The following is a 25,829-nucleotide window of genomic DNA, read 5'->3' on the forward strand; positions in this document are numbered from 1 at the left end:
GCGCTAACACTCTATGTAGGGGATAGCACGGACTCACGTGTTAAAGCGCTACAAAAGACATCTAGCTTTTCTTCTTTACAGGTCATTATAAGCTAGATATGAAGAACTACTTGGCATAGTCACTCTATATCTGGTGTATATGCTGCTTTTCAGCCACCCAGAGAGTCTCAAATTAAAATCGGCGAATAGCCGAAACCAAGATTTCTTATTTTCGTTCATCGTTTTTCAACCTTAACCTGAAGATGACCCAGGAAAGAGGAAACATTGTTTCTCCTTATCAATACCTATACCAGCCGTTCTGAGATGCATTTTTGTTTCAAGTGGGTTTCTCGTCATCAAGGAGACCTCCTTAGTTCTAGTATTAAATATAATTTTATTAACATTTAAGAGACCAATATATTATTCACGATCTATAAAAAACTATTTTATTATTGTTCTATAAAAAACAAACACATGATAATCAACTGTAACGTAGTTAATCTTCTCACTGTATAAAGTATCAACCGTTGAAACACCATCAGCAGCTTCAAAATTATTGAACTTTTAACGAATATAACCTACTTCCAACTTGAAAATAAATAATAACAACAATGAAACCGAACCGAACTATCAGCAGTAGTGAGTAATCTCTACACGGATTCTTAATTTATTAGGTATTAAGTACAAAGCTTTACACTTTTTCTAATTATAAGTCTCCAGACGTTCCATACAGAGAAGATTTCGAAATCAACATCCTCTAAACAGTCGCTCTACCCCTCACAATTTGACTGAGATGTATTGACGATGGTTTCATTCTCATAATACAGCCACACAACACATGCAAAATTCAATAATTAGGAAACCACTTGAACAAGCAATATCCTTTCATATAATTTACAATGGAAATGTAAAATGAAGTGATCCCACAGGTACTGCTAAGTACCTCGACGAAAAATCAAACCTCTCCAACCAACGCAAACATAGAAGACTTAAGAATGAGCAAAACTTGTAATACCGAAGAAGCCAAAAGGACAGAAAAAGCACACAGCCCTCTTTAACAATGGGTTTCCCAAGAATAACTGATAAAAAAGAACAAAAAACAAGATAATATTACGATAATAGTATATTAATTTAAAAGGACAAAAATATATTTTTTGTAGAAGACAAATATAAAGTCTTCTACATACATCCAGCTGATAACATACTTATATTAAAACATTCAAATAATTAGTTGATTCATGTTCTAATGGAATATACTCGAGTCTTATGGGTAATCCCACCATACATCCATTAAAAAATCCCAGGATGAAATCCTAGAAACTATCAAACACAGTAGGTTGGCAGCCACAACGTCATACAAAAAGACTAGTTAGTGTCTAAGTATAGTAATAGTAAATAATTATTAATTAATAATTAAACTCATGTATAGGCTAGTAACTATGACAGTGATTCCAAATACTTTAATTTTTGTTGCAGTGATTTAGCTATTTTTATATGTATTCTTATGCAGACTATTCTCATATTGATTAGTTCTTATGTAAACCTCTTATACACACACAAATGTGTGTGTTTAATAAAATAGCGGATGTTACAAAAAGTCTTTAAAAACATTGTATTGATCCGTAATTTGTATTTTACTGTCATTTTTCCTAGAAATATGAAAAAGACACAAGTTATTTTACAATTCAATACGAGTTAAAGACACCAATATAGATTTCAAGGACAAATCCTAATTTAAAGTTTGAAACATGCATAGGAAGGAGTGACGACACTGTTATTTAAAATAATATAAAGATTCTTTGTGCATCTAATGTATATAATGTGACGGTCAATCCCACTATTCGTTGGAAAAAGAGTAGCCCAAGAGCTGGCGGTGGGTGGTGATAACTAGGTACCTTCCCTCTAGTCTTTCACTGCTAAATTAGAAACGGCTAGCGCAGATTGCCCTCGTGTGGCTTTGCACGAAATTGAAAAACCAAACCAAAGTCGAACCTGACAATAAAATAAAACAGAATATTGTGAAATTGAGACCCATTAGTTTCTCAAGATGGCTGGTATGGTTACTAAAATTGTAAATACGATAAAGTACAGAACAACATGCCCGTCGCTGGGACAACAGTAAGTCTACGGATTTACAACGGTAAAATCAGGGGTTTCGATTCCCTTTGGTGGACACAGCAAATAGTTCGATGTGGCTTTGCTATAAGAAAAACACAAACAGAACAACGTTTCGACCTTCTTAGGCCATCTTCAGGTTCACAAAGAGGGTGTGATATAAAAGTTTGTTTTTGAGGGTTGATTAATTGCTCTTAAACTGACTACTTTAGAAACACTCTTATAGAAGTATCAGGAAATAATATATTTTGAGAGTCTAGATAAGTAAAATTATAAGATTTTAAACCCACGCTTAACCATTAACTGGATAGACATTTCCCTATTATTCGAGAATTAATCGAGTCAGCAGCAAATGACTGATTTGCTTTGATTTTGGTGGTATGTACAGAAGCAGGTCCGATAAAAATGTATTTATAGATGTACAGGGTTGTATCAGATAGAATATTTTAAAACTAATCGTATAAAATGTATCTGGCAAACCTATAACAAAGCAAACAGAATCCAGACTAAGTTTCAGATTGTACATAACCTTTAACGATTCTTGAAAACATATGCTCCAGGAAAAGAAGTAACAGTATCAATGAAACTATTACATGTGTGAAACTTTAACACATGTAGCTTATGAATGAGAACATAAATTAATTTATCCACTAAGTATGTACATAGCATTAATAACACCTTGCCAATTTTCAAATTCAATTATTTTTCAGTTAAAAATAATACTATTTTAAGACATATATATATATATACATATTAAAATTGAAGGTTATTATTTAATATTAAAACTATTTAAATTTTCTTTCTGATTTAATGTGTCCTAGAAAATCTTGAAAACGTACTTACAAAAACTTCGGAAAATTACCAAAATATATTTAATATATTATTTTATATATTAGAATAACTTAGTTAGTTAGTTAGTTAGTTATCACTATTAAATTCCATCAAGGAACATAGGGCCGCAATCGCTTGCGGATTCTTCAACAGGTATTTAAGTGAATAGGTTGTTAGCCCACTGCACCGAGCCGTCCCTAATTTAATAGTGTAAGACTAGAGGGAAGGCAGCTAGTCATCACCACCCACCGCCAACTCTTGGGCTACTCTTTTACCAACGAATAGTGGGATTGACCGTAACATTATAACGCCCCCACAGCTGGGAGGGCGAGCATGTTTGGCGCGACGCGGGCGGGAACCCCGGATTACGAGTCGCACGCCTTACGCGCTTGGCCATGCCAGGCCTATTAGAATAACTTACATTATAATAAAACCAAACCATCTTTTATGAATGATTTAGCTACTTATTAACTTATAATAAAAAAACGAGTTCTTGCAAGGGTACATATAAAAATTAAGCAATAAATTTATAAGCAGTAATTATTTGAAAATATTGCAGCTTTGTATGGTTAAATCAATTCAAAATACTGTATTCTATTTCACTTGATAATTGCAAAACAACATTCAGTTGCTCAAATTTTAATATTAATTTTACTATATCAACAGCAATTTACAAACCTACTTTTCTGGTCAGTTTTCTAAATTCATAGGCTGGCTTAAACTATGTAGTAATTGTTGACTGAAGGCAGATGTAGTAAGTTTAAATGACATTAGTTTAAAGTACTTATTGATTGTTTACACAAGAATAAAGATCTTGGGTTCCTCTCTCTTATTTCTATGTCAGCGTAATTATACTTAAAATAATTTACAAACTATCTTTTTCCATTTGTTTTAAAACGAAGGTTCATAATATTTCCCAAAACTATATGTCGTGGCTTATGTAAGTTAGTTGGGTTTGTGTCCTGTAAGAAATATAAAATCGAAACTTCTGCAATTATAGCAATATTACTGTCTAGTCAATTAAGAATTTCGTAATTCTAATTAAAATTAATTATTTATCTTACATGAAACATCTAATAAGCAAACTTTAGAAATATCTTACTTTTATATTATAAGGTTGAAATCTGACTGAAAGACAAAGAAACGTTTCTGCTTATTATCCAAAATGTTTTAATACAAAATACGAAACAGGGAAATTCTTTCATCAATACACTACGTATATTTATTCAACATTATTTGATATTTAGTTATAGTTTGTTATCCACAATATAGTTTTAATCTTATTCTGTCACTAAGTTTTCAGCAATTTTAATTAAATGTATAACATTTTTTATCTCTACCTTTTTAAAGACAAAACCGCATAATAGAAAAACCATTTTTAGCCACAAACTTTAAAACTTTCGGACCAATTATTTCCATAAATAGACTGGAAATCAAGAACATGTGCTGACTTCAGGCCTATAAAGAATTAAGTTACTTATTTTTTTATTTTTAAACGTCAATCTTCCCGTTATTAATGTTTTCGCTGAATAATAACAACAATTGCAGTGATTTTGAAAAAAAAAAATTAATTGAAAAAGCAGGTTCATTTAGAATTTTGGAAAAACAATATTTATACAAGAAAATTCTTCAAGGCAATTCAACAAACAATTACCTTTTATAAAAAGAAGAAACACAAGAACGGTCACACGATAGGTTTACAAATTTACAAAATCTGCATATCAATAAACATCAGAACATGAAATATATTTCTTAATTTAGAGCTATACCATATTATGTTTTAGACATAAGTTTATATCTCGAAAGTAAAGTATAATAAATGTGTACACTATATAATCTGATGTAAGTGTGTATGTTGAACTAAATAAGGATTTGATATAAGCATGTACAGAAAACAAAAACATAATTATGCAATATTTCTATACCCTGTCATGTCTTATCATTATCCTAAAGCCCAGTGGTTAAATTTAACATTTCAGCTATTACTTATTATGTGATTTTCTTGCAGAGACACTAGACTATATTTTTTTGTCTCTGAATAGATTCCTAAACCTAAATACTATTGTAAATATACATTGTATAACTTTTTATTTTGTTTAATTTTACGTGAGAGTTTAAAAAACATATTATGCAATTTATTATTTATAATAAATTAAAGAAAATAAATTTGGGATGAATTGTTGTCATGTTACTTGGTACCAAAATTAACATTTTTCACCTCAGAGGAATATTATCATACTTATTTAATTAACGCAAAATACAATAACTTTAAATTACTTTATTTAAAATACCGCATACGTTTATAACATAATGCGTTGAATATTCGACATCAAAGACAGAAGATTCCGTACTTTATTTAATATTTTTTCTCCAAAGTTCGGTGCAGACCGAAGAAAAGAATTTCAAAATTTATTAATGTTCTGTAAGGTTACAGTTAAATTGACAGCTAAGACTTGTCATAATTTTTCTAAATACATCAAGTCAAATCTAGAAAATATTTTCACTAAGGTAAACTTCTAGTTCATGCGTGTTATATCTTGACAACTAATCAGAACAAACAGATTTATTATATTTCAGAGCCATCTGTTGCATAAAAAGTAAATGTGTATTTGAAACACATGTTATATTGTCAATACCGTCTGCCTCTAATTAAGCAGTGTAAAACCAGATAGAAGGCAGCTCGTCATCACCGCCCACCACCAACTCTTGGGATATCACTTTTACCAACGAATAACGTGATTGGATGTTGCATTATAACACTCCCAGTGTTATAATAACAGTCACATTCGAACTCGTGACCCTCACACTACGAGTAGAGCGCCATAACCACCTAGCCACGCCGGGTCCCTATTCATTTTGACCTGCTTCTCTGTGCTTACTGTTTTAACGTAGTGAACATCTTGATTGTAGAAAATAATTTCCAGCAGACGATAAAACAATATGACGAAATAATTAGGATAACCATCTTTAAATTCCAAAAACTGTGTCGAAAAGTTTTTGTAAGATTATTTATAGAACACATTCAGATTAAATTAGTTATAAAAAGACAAACTTTCACGGTGTGATTTATTCAGCTCTTATTCTCACGTTTTATTCGAGGAAGGTACATGACACTTCTGCAGTTCCAGATATCATATTTATCATTGTTTTGTGACTTTTCATAAGCACATGTCCAGCACTTATATACCACAATGTTCTTTTAAATAGTGGCTTTTGATTCACAATTATTTCGAATCTGTTAATGAAACAATTAACGCATTTTGCAATCAATTTGTTTTCAATTATACGGCGTCGTATCAAGATAATTTGAGTGGACTTTAGCTGTGATTATTGCTCAGAAGGTCAAAGAGTTGAGTTGTGGTGTGCTACTAAACATGCTCCCAACTTTCACTTGCGTGGGCTTTATAAATGTGACAATCGGTTCATTGTTCGTATAGGCGTAGTCGCATAGAAGATTGGTTTTTCTCAGGTTTGCAGCTGTAAGTTAGGGATAGATGTGCCTGGATCTTAGGTGCCTTTGACTTACTCTATTAGCCCATGTGTCGCATAAATGATGGTTTGGTTGTAAGTATTAAACAATTTCTCAAAATATTTCACACAATATTTTACTGCTCGGTGTTTTTAATGAGTTCTGTATGTTCAAACTCACATAACGTCTCTTCTAGATGTTATATCTAAGTGTATCTCTGAGACTAATGACCATTACACTTAAAAGTTTGTTAGTCAGCATAATATATTACTATATAATGTCGCCTGTAAGCCAGGTAAACTTGTACATTCTGTATGTAGATCTTTTCTTACTTATTTTTTGTAAAACAAATAAAGCTATTGATTTTTGCTTTCTTTTGGCTAAAATAAACTTTGATGACTAAATGTTTACAGTTACTGAAAACTATAACTGTAAATTTGTAAGTGTAAAACTGTAAATGTAAATTTGCTTCGTTCGCTATAATTTGTAAACAAACATAATAACGTGGTCACTGTACTTTGTAAGTTACATAAGCTTATTCAAGAGTCATTGTTCCTCATGATGTTAGGTTGTTTGCCAGCGTAATCTAACTTTGTTGTACGGTAATTACAAGGCTTAATGATATTCACTTTTTAGGCAAATGTTAGTTCTAGTTTATAGGTTTCGCTGGGATGTTATTACTCCACTATTAATATGAGCTACTGTTTCAAACAGTTTCAGTACATATGCATTTACAAAGCTTGATTCCCTTGACAACACGAAGCTTTGTTATTTGATGACTTAGATTTTGCATTCTATTCAGTAGTAATGTTTACTTCGGGCTATTAGATTTATTTGTTTTTGCGCTTAAACAATAGCGTAAGTCAAAGTACGAGTTAATTAGTAAAGTTTTGAAATTGTTAATATGTTTACATCAAGAAAATAATTGATGAGTCATAATAGAAATTTCATAGTACATGTTTTTATTCAATAGGTATTTAATATGTATACTATATAAACTTTAACAAAATTATTAACATTATTTTTATTTGGCATTAGCAACCACCATTATTTTCCTGAACATTATTTGTCTTTGCTAATAATGTAGGTACTGGTGTTCAACAGTCGCCTAGAACTCGACATTTTCACAAGACTAGATCTTTGACACGAAATGTTCTCGATGGTGATATTCAACCTTACTTTGATAGTGGCACAGCAACAAACATCACTACCACGCCAGGAAAGACAGCTTACTTACCATGCCGTGTCAGGCATCTTGGTGACCGAACAGTAAGATGAAATTCTTTCACTTTGTTTCTGCAAATAAACTTAATGTTTATTAATATTAAGGCCGCCTGATGAAAAGTCATTTACAATAGTAAAATATTTAAAAAGATATCCACATTTAAAACAATTCTGTAATGCTTCTTCTTTAAGTAGGGCTACTGAAATTCTACATTAATAATAAATAGCTTTAATTAGGATCAACAGGCAAACAACAAAAAACTTCTATAACCACTATCTCTTAATTCATCAACTTGATACCTATACTGCTAACGGTGTTTTAATAAGGGCTATGGTACTATTCACCGATATGTCATTCATCAACAGACAACGAAAAATGATGAAATAAAACTACACAAGAAAAGTTGTGTGTACAAAACTTATGATTTGCATATTTTAAATAAAATAACTGATTATAAATTAATGTCAGTGTTATTTTGCAATAAACTTGATATTTCAGTTTGTTTATACTTTGTCGGATAAATAATATAAATCATCAAATCAAATCTATCCATTGATACCATTGTGTTTATGTTGTACATACTGTATTTAGTATCATTGGGTTTTCGACTATAAAGATATTCTTTAACAACTAATGAGAAATGTAGTGACATCAGGACCTTAAGGTAGACCATCAACTTCTTTACCTTTTTAAAGAGCACTTTATTTTCTATGTTTTCTCATCCTCATTGCTAATTATCATGATCTACTTCAACCTTCGATCTTTGGAGTGAAAATATTCCTTTGAACTTCATACACATCTTATACATATAACTTATTAGCTTCTTGTATGATCCTCGGTAGACATATACATGTATTGGCATAGACATATCCTTATACTTTCAAACTAAGAAGTATAAATGAATATAGTATTTTATTATATAGCAATATCTGGGAAAACAATAAGCACTTTACAAACAATAAAACTTTAATAAAGTAAACTAAGTGAAAAAGACGCTGCATTAACAAATATAATATATGTTTATTTTAATTTATGTTTATTTGCACTTATTATAGCAATATTCAGTTGACTTAATGTTACTACGTAAGTTGCATTTGTTAAAATAGTTTATTATGGTTTGTCTGATATAAAATTCTAAGACGTTAGTTAATAAAACCTTACATGATAATTAAAGTCATTTCCCAGTTTTATCAAATACAATTTTCGGAATATGTTTAATAAACAGTTTGTGTTACGCCAAAGATTAATGACAAATGATTACACTGATCCGTATATACAATCTCAGAAGAAAAAAGGTCTTTCATAGAGTTTTGGGTGTAAATTGTAAGGTTACTTGTTTCTATTCCATTTTTTGCTCTCTTAAAGGTGATAATTTTTTTAATTTATCGTATACGCCTGTCATTATATTAGCTCATTCTAACAAGGAATAATGTTTTTCCTGTATTATCCTTATCTCCTATATTAAGTTTGTCTATTTTTTCACCCTCATGGGAATTTTTGAAAGGAATAACAATAAATATATAAAAGGTCTTTATTTCCCAATGGTGATCTATATTTTGGAACGACGTATGCTGTTATGATCACAACTATATTTTGTATAGCAAGAAACTAAAATGTAAAAACAGTTCCATTTAAAAAAAAGTAGATAATATTAAATTACAATTCCAAAATATACTTAATTTCAATTGCCATAAAATAACTACTATGTGATTCATGAAATATAATAAGTAGCATGAATGAACAACATATATACGAATAAATATTACTTTAAACTCTGCAAGTGCATAAGAGTTGATAATGCGTGCTATAGAGACTATCTTATAATAACATTTATTGTTATTGTAATTTTTAATGATTAATGTGAAAATATGTTGGTGAAAAAATAGAAAAAATGCATAGAATTCAAGAATATAAATAGTTTTACAGTTTTCTGATATTGATTTGTAATATCATTATGTCTAGAAATAATGTGTAACGATTTCAGTAAATTGTATTTGAAAAACCCATTAAAGTGAGATTTTTCTTCAAACCTAAAACGTGATTCTCAAAACTATATAGCATGTATAAGATTATTATATTTATCATTTCCAAGGTACACTTATTTTCAAAACTTAATTGAAAGTGAAACAGTTGATGATTATCAAATGGCTATAAACTATTTTTATGCGTACGATAAAAGTGATTACGAAAATTTGTGAATGTTTTTTTTTTCAACATTTCTGCACTTCACAAGTCATTCTTAAATTTGGTTTCTGACTATTATATAAAACAAATGTGATGCAGGATGCCCTTGAGAATTAAAGGAAAATTGCAGTCAAATATAGAAAACTATGCTCGAGCTTTAAGTTTTCTTGTTCATGAACTAAGTAATACAATTATAAAACTCCAATTTCAAATATAAATAATAACAAGTATTGACAGAAGTATTGCGCATATTTTATCAAAAAAATGATGCAATTATATCGCCACGAATCTGTACACAAACATTTCGGGTTTGTCACAATACAAACAGTATTTGACAAGAAGCTTTCAAACTGGTCTAACTATTAAGAGAACTAAAATAAAAAATCTGAAATGTGCGGAATTTTACGCTGCAAAAATACAGTTAGAATACATAATTCGAAATTTTAATAATAAGATCTTTAGTAATAGCTAATTCTTGATTTGAACATTATTTTTCAGACTTCTAAATATACAATCTTCGATTTTTAGTTAGGAATTATTATAACGTTTTTCGTCCATTAACCTCGAACATAATTCTACGTTAGCGTTCTTTGTACGAAACTTCGATGTTTACTTTTTCTGAATCGTGTAATAACGTAAATCGGTGAGAGGTATCTGCGTTAGTTTTGTTAAAAGGCGGTAAAAGAAAAGGAAAAATATGCAGTCCTAGAAATACATTAGTGAATCTAAAAATTTTACTTGTAAAAAAGAAGATCTCCAGCTGATTATTGACGAGTAAAAAGACATTTCAGGTAGGGTGAGACGTCACAAATCGAACTTTTAAGTAGGCCTAGGTAATTTAGGCCTAATCATTGCATACAATAATTATAAGTTAGCTATAGTGACTTAGGCCTGATATATTTTTTTATGAGCAAACAACCTCAACATAGTTTATTTTTCAATACTATTTATGCAGGACATGAAGTATTTACTAACTTCTTACATATATACTTGATTAGATTTGTTGTATAAAAAGGTGATAACCAAAACAGTCAGTGTTCTATTTTTTTCGTTCTGTTTTTGTTTTTATCTGAAGAGATTTTTGTGAAACCGTGGAAGAAACAGTGTAAGTTATACCAACATATCATGTCAATGAAACTTGTACTAAAAAGTTTGGAATGCTTTAATAATATTTTAATAAACTTTTTAAGAAGCAGTCAACAATTTTTAAATATTTTTGTTATGAATGTTAAGCAACAACTGATTCAACAATTGAGAAATTATTTTTGTCATACTTAAATAATATTAATTATTATGAATCGAAACTACTTATATATAAGAATGGTGACTAAACTTGTGTAGATTATTATTTTACACAGAAATTCAACTAACTTTCAAATAAGTAGTAACTAATGAATATTCGCGTTAAATCATCCATACACGTCCTGCACTTTTAGAAATGCATTCTGTCACCAGTTTAGAACATACAAGTTGTAAGAGATTATTTAATTACCAAATACACAAGAATTTCCCTCTATTAGCTAATATGTGGCTTATTTATTTCTGCATATATAAATCAGTGTTTAATTCCTAATTTTAAAACATCTTGATATTTGTAGTTTAATAAAGTTTCATGGACACAGTGTGCCCAACACAATCTTTCATGATTTGTAAAATTTGTAACATAACTTTAAAGTGATTTTATAAATAATTTGATACCCTTATCTCTTTTTACTGTTAACAATGTGGTTCTTGAATAATAATATTGTTGGACCAATTCTACCTGAAAATGTGAGTATTGTGTGTTATCTAAGTAATCGATATAATAAGATTCAGTGTATGTGTTTCCATCACTTATATCATCCCAAACCACCGTTTGCACCGGTTTTTAAGTGATAATAAACGAATCTTCTCGGTCCCAAAGCTTGCACAGAAATAAAGGTTTTTTTACACTATCCCTTGGAAAACCAGGATATTTCCCGAAAACCCCTTCTAATAAACTGTTTGGTTCACTGGGCGTACCAGTTTCTAAATGATGTCAAACAAATCGTCTTGGCCGGAAGCTCACACAGAGGTTATTATTTGTTATTTGTTATTTTTCAAATTTTGCTCAAATGGGGTGGTGAGGACTAGCTGTCTTCCCTCTAGTATTATACTGTTAAATTAGGGACGTCTAGCTCAGATAGTTCTCGTGTAGCTTTGCGCGAAATTCTAAAAATAAACAAACAATCGGAATAATTGACTTTCCACGAAATACTCGAGTTCTCACGGGGTTGGGTGAACAGTTTTACAACTGTGTGGACCCAGCATGGCCAAGTGGGTTAAGGCATTCAACTCGTAATCCGAGGATCGTAGGTTCGAATCCCGGTTGCACCAAACATGCCCGCCCTTTCAGCCGTGCGGGCGTTATAATGTAACGGTCAGTCCCACTATTCGTTGGTAAAAGCGTAGTCCTCACCACCCCCCGCCAACTCTTGAGTTATTTTTTCACCAACAAATAGTGGGATTAACCGTACTTATAACGCATCCACGGCTGAAAGGACGAGCATGTTTGGAGTCACGGGAATTGGAACCTTCGACACTAAGATTACGAATTGAGCACCCTAGCCAACTGGCTATGCCGGACCTCAATTATTTCGAATTTCCAGAAAGTATTATTTTAATTATAGCTCATAAATAGGGGGCCTGGCATGGCCTAGCGCGTTAAGGCGTGCGCTTCTTAATCTGAGGGTCGCGGGTTCGCGCCCGAGTCGCGCCAAACATACTCGCCCTCCCAGCCGTGGGGGCGTTATAATGTAATGGTTAAGGCACTCGACTCTTAAAATGAGGGTCGCGGGTTTAAATCCCCCTCGCACCAAATATGTTCGTCCTTTCAGCCGTGGGGGCGTTAGAATGTGACGATCAATCCCACTATTCGTTGGTAAAAGAGTAGCTCAAGAGTTGGCGGTGGGTGGTGATGACTAGCTGCCTTCCCTCTAGTCTTACACTGCTAACTTAGGGACGGCTAGCGCAGATAGCCCTCGAGTAGCTTTGTGCGAAATTCCAAAACAAACAAACAAACTCATAAATAGGCAGTCCTCCCAATTAATGTTCGATACTTGGTTAATAAATAAATTTGATTTATAGTGACAACGATCATTAAACTCAAAGAGTGCAAAACAGAAGTTCAGGGCATTCTTTTCCTGTCTTAGGGTTTAAGATTTTCGTTCTGTTTCTTTTTTTTGTTATCCAATTACTCCAAGAGAGAAATGTATTATGAATTGTAATTTTATTTTTTAAAAAGATGAGTTTAAACAAGTGATGTCTACACGGTTTAGATACAATATCCTTAAAGAGATGAAACGATTATTGTTTAAAAATTGAGGATAACGTGAAAAAATATTGTTCTCATAAAATATAAGATTTTAAGTGCTTAAAAAATATTTCGAAATAATTTCGCTTTTCAGAAATGTGTGTTTTAATAGCATGGTATAGTTAAACATGTTGAATATTTTTGTTTAGGCCTTTCACATCGATTTTTTTGCATTCACGAGGAAACTTTTTTTTAGAAGCAAGATGCTGAAGTCATCTACAGAAATCATACTCCAGTGTGGTATCTTCACATCTTCACTCTGTGTCTGCTATTTTTCTAATATAATGCTACACTAAGACGTTGTTTCGTACATAAATTATAATAGAACATCTTATCTGTTAAAATTCAAAACAATAATAGCATTTTGTCTCCAACTCATTGCATTCTTTTAAATTAATATATTATGCTGATAATTGTACTTATTACTTTAAAGCTTCCTTAATGTGCAATGCATTAAAGAAGCATTGTGTTATTCAAATATATGTGGTGTTTTTAGTGATTTTGTTTGAATTCAAGTTAGAATATGTTATCCTAATTTTATTTTATTGTGTACGGCAATGTACAATTTCATACAGAGGACAGCTGTATCTTAAACGTTTTCATAATCCAACACTGAAAATATTGCAGTAAGTACTTTGTGTGTTTGTAGATTATTATGTTTATAGGGACAACTTTTCTGTCACTTAAACAAATTTTAAGCAGTACATGTTATAAATTTGCACACTTGAACAGGTACTTAAAATCATTCGCCTCTAGAGGAGTAATAGAATTTGCCCACCCTTCAAGGAGTACAATGGTTATTACTTCATATGTGCATACATTTACTCCTTTAAAGTGGATTTTAGGGTTGCAGAGCTATAACTTCCAAAAGAAAATAATTTACTCCCCTTTTCTCTGAGAGTCAATGTGCTCTTTTAGTGGATTGTCGCCACATTCTGTGAGCCGTGGCGCCACAGATGATATGCCTGTCACGTTCCCTGTAGTTGCTTAAATTAAATTTTGTTCTCTTGGTTTGATTAAACGTGGTTTTAGAAGCCCTCTGTTCAAGATATGTGGTCTAAGAAGCCTATTACAATAGAAACTGTGAAATTGCACACTAGTGCTTAATCCTGGAAATCACACTGAGCTCGATTGACGATATAAGTTCCAAAAGCAGTACATAACGTGGATCATTCTAAAGTGTAGCTAAATCTGGGTATACGTGCTTAAAATGATATTGTCGATGCCAACAACAGTTGGTAACATAGAAGAAGACATGCTAGGTGAGGAAAGTTGAGATTTAATACATTGAGGAAATAGAATACCAGTGACTGAACGCTGGAAAACAAGTAACGTATTAGGAATGGTTATTGTCCTAATATTTTATAATCATCTGTGAAAGATATATATATATATAACTGGAACCTCTCTAAAATCTGGATAACTCTTTTTATTATTCTCTTTATGTCATTTTATCACAATAACATTAAAGCTTGTTCTTATCGTTATAGGCCTGGCATGGCCAAGCGCGTAAGGCGTGCGACTCGTAATCCGAGGGTCGCGGGTTCGCGCCCGCGTCGCGCTAAACATGCTCACCCTCCCAGCAGTGGGGGTGTATAATGTGACGGTCAATCCCACTATTCGTTGGTAAAAGAGTAGCCCAAGAGTTGGCGGTGGGTGGTGATGACTAGTTGCCTACCCTCTAGTCTTACACTGCTAAATTAGGGACGGCTAGCACAGATAGCCCTCGAGTAGCTTTGTGCGAAATTCCAAAAACAAATTTATCGTTATATCAGCATTGCACTGTAACAAAGCAATTTATCAATATTTATTTCGGGCTTATCAATGGTAGTGAAAAGAATTTGTTTTGATTTCTTAAAACTTTAAAAGTTTATTTGTTTTCGTAAATATTTCTAAGTTGATGTATGATGCCATCGAAGTTTGATTATGTGAAACATTTCAAATACCACAATCAATGACAAGTTCGTCGAAATACTAGTATTCAATGCTTAGTAAAGATTTTATTGTCAACATATTTACTGTATGTTGTGTTACTAAATAATATAGATCTGTCTTCATGGACTATGCACCAGACTAAATTAACTTTATTTGTACCAGCTGTTCGTAATTTTGAAATGACAAACAAGAGGGAAGGCGCCCAATCAATATCGCAAACACTAACCCTTGGGCTTCTGCTGTTAGACCGTATAGTGGAGTTTCACAGTTATTTTTAACGCACCTACGGATCACAATTTGTGACGAAAAGTGAACCACAGAATCCGAGGTGTACGAAAGGTCACGTTTGTTTCATGAAACGTATTACAAGCACAAATAAAAATACTTCCAACTGACATTTATTACATTTTAAAGAACGTCTAATATTTTCTATTTATATTTTTGACATTACTATTGTTGCTAGTGGCGCATGCTTATAATGAAACGTTTCCTCAACACCATTTTACAAACGATTTACTCAATGGACCTTATGAGGTTCGAGCCTCTTTTATTGTGGTGAAACAGTTATCAGACTACTAGTGATTTCCTCTCATCGTAGCAATTCTTAATCGTTTATTCCAACAATAGACAAATATTATAAAAATACTGAAAAATAGTTTATCAGCTCGATTTTATTTTTAAGGTGTAGTTTGCTTTGCTTTCGGCTCACAGTTAGCCTTCTTTATAAGTTTTAAGTAGTCTAAATTATAATAGTTCTAGTATTTTATATATACATATATAAACATTCAATCTTTGATGAATTCTAGGAATAAACTACTCGGTCTCTTGTAATGAAATTAATTAAACTATTCTAAATTGCAGTATCACTTCCTTTGTATGTACATAGTTCATCAAGAGAAATGTATATTTTTAATAATAATAAATTACTGAAATATATATAATAGATAAATGAAAGAGAAATTAATGATTGATGTAAAAAGATATGAATTGTCAGTACGTATAAACTCGTAATTTATAAAAAAGTTACTTTAAAAAGATTTACTTAACTATTTTATTTTCATTAAAATATAAATGAAATCCTTTCTTTTAAGTTAATAAAACGCTGTCGTCATCAAAATTAAAACATAAAGAATTTTGACTTTTGTTCAAGAAACGATTCACGGTGTATGTTTGTTTTCGCTTTTATTCTAAGTTTATATTTTTGAGGGATAAAAGTTCACAGAAATGAAAATATTTTCGATATGCTTAGTTCACAGTTAGAGGGCTACCTAACATATTCCAAGGCTTGAGAGATTAGATAAATGTTTTCAGTTATGCTAACAATATTTACATCTTCCAAATGTTTTATAATTATTTGCGAACTATTCGTGTAGAAATGGCTTCACTATTGTATCAGTCGAAACTAATGTTTCAGACAAAAAAAAATTCTAATATTATTAACCAAAACTATTACTTTGAATCAGCCTTAATGAACGAAATTCCTTAACATGCATTACGGACGAAGAACATATTCTTAAAACCGGTATGATACCAATGAGCTTAAACAAAAGAAAGTGGTGAAAAACACAATTTTTTCAAAACTATATTTCTTGAAATTTCTAGTAATGATTTTACTATTGTTGTTTTGTGTGTGTGTGTGTGTGCAGTTTAATGTGTATTTATACTTTTAGTTTATGAGTTTCAAACTCAATATTTTTATAATGGTCGTATTAACTACTCTTCAACCATGCTATACGCTTACATTTCACTGAGTTATAATAATTTATTTTTATCTTCATCGGCGTTTATTTACCAAATAAGTACTACAAGTTTGATAGTAAAATTACGTATTTCTACAACAAATGTTATTTTACTATACCTTCATACACATATTTTTTTTTATGTATTAGATATTCTTATTTCCAACTTCGCATGGCGTATTTTAAGTGATGAAGTTGGGAGTGATTACAATATTTTGAAATCAGGTTGTAATTTTATCTGTCTCCTAGAAAATTAACTAACGACATCTATCACAACTCAATCTAATAACTAGTAATTCAATTAATTTCTGAATTAAATTTTATAGCAGACACAAATATGCATATACCTGTATAAATAAAGATGATATACATGTGATTATATATAAAGTAACTAATGAAGGAAGAAAAACAACGTAAAATAAGTTTAGTTACACAAATCAAATTAGTTTTATACAAGTTTCATTCTAGCTTAAGAAGTTCAAATAGGAATAATTTATCAAAGTTCTAGTCGCTCATAATTAGGCGTACACGATTGTATAAAAATGAGTCTTTCACAGAATTACATGAAAACATTTTCCAAGTACAAACTATAATAATAAACGCTCATACAATACACCTCTCCCCGCTAGTACAGCGGTAGGCCTACGGATTTACAATGCTAAAATCAGGGGTTCGATTGCCCTCGGTAGGCTCAGTAGGTAGCCCGATGTGGCTTTGCTCAAGAAAAACACACACACAAACAACACTACATTTTTCTTTCAAATGGGTAGAGTCAATGTTAACAATGTTTACAGTTGTGAAGTTTATCAGTTCATTATTTATATTTTCGTATTTTCTTAGAAATAGTTTACTATGTGTTATTATGTTTATCAAATATGGTTTAACGATGCAGTTATAATAAATATAATAATGCATCGTAACATGCACACCGATTGCACTTTGCTAAATAACGAAACCACTTCCTTCCATATGACCATTTCCTCAAGTATATGCTATACTCCGTGATATGGCCCGGCATGGCTAGGTGGTTAAGGCACTCGACTTGTAATCCAAAGGTCGCGAGTTCGAATCTCCGTCACACCAAGTATGCTCGCCCTTTCAGCGTTATAAAGTGACAGCCAATCCGACTATTCGTTGGTAAAAGAGTAGCCCAAGAGTTAGCGGTGGGTGGTGATGACTAGCTGCCTTCCCTCTAGTCTGACCCTGCTAAATTAGGGACGGCTAGCGCAGATAGCCCTCGTATAGCTTTGCGCGAAATTCAAAACAAACCAAACTTCGTGATATAGGTTATCGAAATTTAAACAAATGTACAGTTGTCTTTATTCTATATCGAAATGAGTCAGTTTTAATGGATGTTCCAATATTTTAAAGTATTGTAAAACGTCCAGTTTAACAAACATAATTGTTTCATTTGATAAAGCTTCATTCAAAGTTAGTTTTCTATAGGGTCCCTATTGATACCTAGTGTATATGCGATTTTTATTTGTGAATATTTGAAACTAACCTGCTTACTTTCATATGTTTTTGTTTAGCATTTATTAAAGTTTAATCAGCTTTACTACGAGCACATTTCACAGAAGGAACTACTGGTGTATGAACTTGAAAATACGATTTTTTTCCTTTTAAACTGTGCTCTTTAAACACCTTTCATTTATTTATTTTAAGTCGTCAAAATACATCTCGTGTATATCTAAAGGAACGGGTTAATTATTAAAAGTGTGGCATTAAAGTTGGGTAGTAGAAGTTTAAATTGTATTTGAAGAACGTATACAAATGATCGCATCGGCTTTACTTTACGTACCATCTAAATGTCCATTTCACGATCTGTTATGTTTTTACTGCTTAAAATTAAGTAAGTCTTAAAACCTTCCGTTTTAAAACTTTTCGCATTCGTTCTTCTCAGTGACTGAAGTGCTAGGTGACGATAAATTTATTTAGCTTTTAGCTCAAACCTCACATATATAACTAAATCATTGAAATAGGAATAGCGAAATCCTATTTTAATTAGAATTACATAAAGTAGCAATATTAAAGTTTATAAAATTAATGAGGTAAAACAAGATATAAAACAGTATAGAACAGACATTAACTCACACTTTTCTTGTCTCATACTTGTGGTTTTGTCTTCTACATATCCAGTATATCTCAAAAAAAGACTCGTATAATCTTTCAGGAAATGGAATGTCTTTTTCTTTTTTTACAAAATCTCATTAGATATAGTTTATAGGGAAGGGATTTTTCCAACGAAGATCAGTTTCTCCTCTGAATTCAAGCAGTGCATTCGTATAATGAACTCCGAGACTTTTATGCTGAAAAATCAATGGAAAACGGGAATTACTTTTTTGCACCATCTCCATTACTTTCCCATTAGAACAGACAGCTCAGTAGAACGGACATTTCATTTGCAGCCATTTCATATGCGACTGCGAAATGGAATACTATATTTTTTTATTAGAGAATTTTTCATTTCTCTTTCTGGAATTAATACTTCATTTAATGCAAATAGCTACACTTGAACTCGTTTGAATTAAATATTAATACAAATCAATGAGTATATTTATATTGTTTTTCACAACACAATCAACGCGGCATCGAGAAAGCTGTAGTGTAAGAGAGCATGATAGTTAAACATGGGCATCTCTCGTCTTTATATCAATATACTAATAATGTGTTATAGCTGTCACATAAGTAGCTTATACATACAAACTCAGCTATTTTTTTACATTTCATCAGGCGGGTGAGTAGCGTAGTTAAGAAGTAAGACAGATAACAGCTTGAGATATAATGTACTTTGTTTTTGAGCGTATCTCTCACAGTAGTTTAGTTCAAACAACTTATTTATTGTAATCTGTCGAAAAGATCCAAGAATAATATTTTTAGAAGACAGCTAATTAGTTCTACCAAACAACTTTATTATTTTTACAATATTATAAACACTGTTTATAATTTTTTATTGCTTTAATATAAGTATAAATGAGAAATGTATTGTTAGTATATCACATTCTGTAATCGAAAACATATTAAAATGTTCTATAAGATTCCCAGAAGAAAGTTTATTCTGTGCTGGTAGAGATATATTGATAATTTGTAACAGGCTACATTGTTTATCTTTGTGCTTGGCTACAAACATACACATGTCCTGAGTTCAAAGATACAGCCCACATGCCGGCAAGAGAAAGAAAACATTTCATTCATGCTAAGAAAACGTACATTGAATATGACTGATTTTGTGATCAATTATTTTATCCAGAGTTACATGTCAAAAGACCCACACCATTTTACTGTCTTCATTTCAATGTGCATTTCGTAGATTTTTCTTGTAACAAATTTCAAATTGTCATAAATTAATGAGATTTTCAAAAATAAGCAAGTACAAAGTACATTCTCAACTTTATTGTAAGTTATAGTAAGATGCTACTCCTAGAAAACAGTGGTTAAAACTTTAATGTTTTAAGTGTTGGATTCAGCGTTTTGCATTCAAAGCTATATTAATTAAAATTGAAAATAAATAAGTGTTGGTGTGTGTTTTCCTATGGCAAAGCCACATCGGGCTATCTGCTGAACCCACCGAGAGGAATCGAACCCCTGATTTTAGCGTTGTAAGTCCGTAGACTTACCGGAGGGCAATAAATTAATTAAAATATGTATAAATTAACTTCACTAGTCATCGCATTTTAGTTTTTAAGAGTTAGTATAGAACAGATAAAATCATTATTTTTTATACCCTTACTATTAACACTGCATACCTTTTAAATTGTTACATTTTTCAGAAGTGCTTATGCAAAACGATGGATTATTAACTTTCCTTTTCTCACTAATCTGTCTAAAGAGAAAAACAAAAATTTTAACCTTAAACATAGATATTACTGCTATATATATATATATATATTTACTGTTTTATTTTTACTTTGATAGTAATATTTTCAATTAACTTAGTTCTATTTCTTCTCTTACTTTGGTATAATATTTATTGCGATAAAAAGGTTAAATAAACTGACACTATTTTCCCATTACGTAAGCATTGGTAGACAATTCTACTTTCATTATATTCTTATTGTAATGTTATGTATAAGATGTATTAACAACTGGGTCAACGTAATTTGTACACATCAGCATTTCATGAATAGTTTACTTGTAATTCGTGCTATCTAATTTAACATTTTCTTGGTAGGTTCACTTTAAACAATGGTGATTCAGCAACGACTTTATGTTGTACTAATTACAGGGTGTCTGATAATGTGGAATCTAGCACTAAATATTAAGAGAGCTCCTAATTAAAAATAAACAATCTTGTTCGTTGTATGTATAGGTAATGTAGTTTGTGTAAAATCTTAAGTAACAAAGAAAATATTGATAGATACTACGCATTAAACAGAAATATTTCTACTGTAAAAGAAAAATAAGTTCCACGGATACAGTGATATATTCAATTATTCTTGAAGTTCGTTGGCAAACTTTGGAACTTAGGATGTAAACGTACTGTTATTGATCCCTACTGTCATTAGAGTACATATTTATAGTAACTACAAGACTGTAAAAAGTGATCATTATATTAATTAGATTTTTGTCTGATATTTACTAACACTTACTGTACATTATTTGAGATAACTATCTCTTTATTACCAACCATTCATTTATTAAAAATCAAACTAAAAGGGACTCGTGGCTTCGAAGAGGAAACTGTATTTTGATAATATTTTGGGTTAAAAATATAAGATCACGTCGAAGTTTGCAACCGCAAACTTTTATGTATCTTTCGAGAATTTAATAAAACTCCGATGTAATTTTTCGCTCGAATTTGTATTTTCATGTACCACTTTATTGTCTTCAAACTTCATTGCACACCAGTGAAATTGTAGTGCGTTCAAATATTTCGCGAAACTACAAGTTGAACTCACGAGTTTGCGTGCTTTTGCCAAGATTCTAGAATCCTTTTTGGTCGAAAAATGAAAGTTTTATCACGTGAGAGTAATTCTAAAACACAGAAGATACATTTTTCTTATTCCTTATAAACATTGCACCTATACTTTAAAGATACGCGTGTACTTATGAAGAGAGCACCGTAGTCCATCAACACTATAACAGCACGTGGTTCTGCTTTGAGGACGCCAAAGAATGCTTTACACGGCTCTAAGACAGGAACTAAAGAATTTTATTCAAGAGCGTCTTAAAGTTGCTTTTGATCTTATCATTTTTAGGCAAAATTCATCAAATCTGTAAATAGCGTTGAACGAATAACACAAGAAACATATTATATTTGAATGAAAAATATAAGTTCTTCCAAATATTGTAGCTGGATTCATACGTTTTAAAAATCTACAAATAAAAACATTTGTCCTGTTTGAAAGATCTATGCAAAATTATTCTTTTATAATTTTGAATGTTTTTATTTTCTCACGTAAACCGTAGCTTTAGGCAGAACGATTAAAAAGTTTATTGGTATATTATAAATCGAAGAACAGACTTATTACAATTCTTGTTTTGATACTATATATCTTATAGTGTGTGAATCAGCCAAATTTTTGTAATTGTAATAACAAAGAGTATCAAGTGCGTTCATAAAACTTATTGAAAACTGACAAATGGTGGGATTACTTTCTTTAAAGTAATATGTATACTTATTTCATAGTAAGTGCGTTGGATCTTAACCATAAACAAATATATAACTAAAATAGCTAAAAAAAAACATTATAATATTTGTCATCTTTACCTCTATTACGTAAAATGGCATCAAAAACAACCAACTATAAAACTTTTTCCAAAATCCTTTTACAATTAAAAGTAGATAAGATTGGAAATCTGGTCTGGGCTTTTCTATTAAGTGGAAGATGGAATTTTCTAGAATTGTCACTGATGATTGGTTTCAGCTTTAGATAAAAGGACTTCCTTTTCTTTTCGAGTAATTTGTTGAAAACAATTATTCAGAAGATTGAGTGCTGATCAAATAGAATAAGGAATTTTGTGTGATCAGAATGTTGTTCTCCCAAACTAGCAGGGAGAACTGGTGTTCCTTAAAGCTGACAGTCATACGGTGAAGAGTTTTGTAATGAAAACTGCCTTATTGAACTATTGACAATATGCACAGTCGTTAGACTGGGCTTGACCAAATATGAACCGTAACATCATGACGAGACCTCAGCCTCTGTACGATATTAGTGTACCACTATAAATGAATATGTACGTTTACGTTTTTTTTAGGCTTTCCAATTTGGAAAGCATCAGAGTCTTTGCGCATTATCTGCTCATTGATTAGAAGATTTTGCTTAATTCAAATAACTTAACTTTTAAATAGTTGTAAAAATTGGCTTCACGTGTAAAATGATATTAAGTATTTTATATTTCAAGGACTAAAGGTGACCATTTTATCAGGCAGTGTTAAGCCTTAATTTAATTCTATTTCGATTGACATTTTGTTCTACGAAACGTGAAGAGTTTTTGACCATAAGCAATATAAACTTACATGGACTGAGCTGCTCACGAATTGTTTTACTCAGACTTTCTTTCAGACAAGAATAATTAACAAGTAAATTCATTGAAACACCACTGATGAAAGGCTTAAAAGTGTACATTGACGTAACCTTTAAGAATATGTCAATGTATTCAAGGTTGTATGGGATTCTATGAACAAGAAACATAGAAAATCGAGGATTATATGATAATTTAAACACAATTATATATGATTTTTATTGATCTCTGGTGTTATAATACTCGCAAATACTTGAATTACAATATATTCTTAAAATAGCCGTTGACTCTATTTAACTGTTTACAATTTTCATCCTTCAAGTTTACCATATTTGACAGTCTAGCATTACTTAATTAAAATGGAAATGTAACTGTGTTTATTCCTATGGAACATGCGTTTTGATTAAAACAAAAAATTCCTATGGCAAGAAAAAATATAAGTATTGTACGATTTATTTTCTGAGTGTTTGGAAAAGAGAAATTGCACTTTGGTTATTATGTTGTAGCTTGTGAAATATTTTAAAAAATAATAAAAAAGTATTTGAGTTTTTCATAGGAAATGTATTTCGCTGATTCAGAGTGTAGCTTATGGTGGAGTCCCCAAAGAATAGAGACGTAAAGCTATGAGTCAGGGCACTTACTCTAATTACTCGCTAGCTAACTTCAATGACAGATAGATTGCAAAAAACGTCAAGCTAAAACAAGTGTTGGTTATATCATTACTTACAAAAGCAACTAACTTTTTCTTTCTTTATACTGAAAAGTAATACATATCTATATATCTTTTTCCTTGTATTAAATCACTTTATTGTATTTCGATAGTTTTTCTAAATTAAACCAACAAATTCCCCAATGGTAAAGCGGTGAGTCTGCGGAGTTATACCGCTGGAACTCAAGTTTAGATACCCATGGTGGGTGGATCACAAATGATCATTTGTGTACCTTTGTGCTTAATAACAAATAACAGTAACTAACATAACAAAATGTAATGTGTTGACATAAATATTTAGTTTTCACAATGCGTTAGGGCTAACTTTATAAACTTCTAGTTCACATTTGACGCTAAGATGTTGAAACCAATGTTATTTTCCATACCCGATTATATTCTAGGCAAGGTGGCTAAGGCGCTTGACTCGTAATACAAGAGGTGCGGGTTCGAATCACCGTCACATTAAACATTTTCGCCTTTTCAGCCGTGGGGGCGTTATTATGTGCGGACAATCCCACTATTTCTTGGTAAAAGAGTAGCTCAAGAGTCGGCTATGGGTGGTGATAACTAGCTGCCTTCCCTCTAGTCTTACTCTGCTAAATTAGGGAGAGCTAGCGCAGATAGCTCTCGTGTAGCTTTGCGCGAAATTAAACAAACAAACAAACAAACTACCATAGTGGATGCTGGAATGCTAACTGGAATACCATTAGGTTCTATCGCTGTGCAAATATTCGCCTTGTAACGTAAGCTAGGTTTAGAGAGTGTCTATGATTGAAGAAAGTGTAATACTCAAGACGTGTAAGGTATTCAAACACTCTGCATAACTTCCACTCTGGTCTTTCAGCTATACCATCTCAGTATCTTAAATAGCACGAGTTTCTTTTCCACTTTGCAACTCATATCATCTAAGGGTATAAATAAAGCATATCTGTACTTTGAAGTTAATATACTGTCCTAAAATGCATGTAAAACCTAAGGAGAACTAGTTTTTATCTAGCGACAAAACCAATAATTCAATTTAAAGAATCATGCATTATTTATTTCACTTTTGCAGTAAACTAGGAAAAGCTGACATGATACGATTCCTATAGGATAAACAATAACATTAACGAACCTTTTAATGTCTGAAACTATGTCTTTAAACAAATTATTTTATTCTTTGTTCACATTCATATAAATATATATATGTCTTTTAGATAGATAATTCCACTAAATGATATATCTCAGTCTGAGGGTTGGGTGAAGGCTTGGCAGGATTTAAGTGTCTTTTTTGTTGTTTTTGTTTTCAATTTTGCGCAAAGCTACGCGAGGGCTATCTGCGCTAGCCGTCCCTAATATAGCAGAGTAAGATTAGAGGGAAGGCAGCTAGTCATCACCACCCACCGCCGACTATTCGGCTACTCTTTTACCAACGAATAGTGTGATTGACCGTCATATTATAACGCCCCCACGGTTGAAAGGGCGAGCATGTTTCGTGCGACAGGGGTTCGAACCCGCAACCCTCAGATTACGAGTCTATCTCCTTAACCACCTGGCCATGCTGGGCCTGAAGTAAATAGGAATGAATCCTTTACACCTGTGAAAAAAGTGTTTTAATAATTTGAAGCAACAGCTTTTCTCTATGTGTCGCTCTTCATTTTGTCCGTTTCTCAATAACTCAGCGTAAAGCCTGGGACTTATAACTCTAGAATTTGGTTTGTGGGCAAAGCGCGGATACTCCGTTATGTAGTATAAGTTAATAAAAATTAGCTATCTAGTTATACGTTCTATTCATCGGTCGCAATTGGAAAATAAAGCTGGTATTAAGACGTAACACCGAGCGACAGTGGTTAGCGATTGTGTTGATT

The 25,829-nt window shown here is 31.8% G+C and overlaps 1 protein-coding gene across 2 annotated transcripts in view; it reads left to right on the forward strand.

Moving 5' to 3' along the window:
* The window catches only part of LOC143222542 (kin of IRRE-like protein 3), a 242,325-nt gene that overhangs the window by 124,895 nt on the left and 91,601 nt on the right, over positions 1 to 25,829 (forward strand). For both annotated transcript variants that reach the window (XM_076449161.1, XM_076449162.1), the window contains exon 2: positions 7,482 to 7,663. In XM_076449161.1, the coding sequence (XP_076305276.1) occupies positions 7,482 to 7,663 (182 nt within the window). The remainder of the gene's footprint in view (positions 1 to 7,481; positions 7,664 to 25,829) is intronic.

Source organism: Tachypleus tridentatus, chromosome 8 (assembly GCF_004210375.1).
Source record: "Tachypleus tridentatus isolate NWPU-2018 chromosome 8, ASM421037v1, whole genome shotgun sequence".
NCBI lineage: Eukaryota > Metazoa > Arthropoda > Merostomata > Xiphosura > Limulidae > Tachypleus > Tachypleus tridentatus.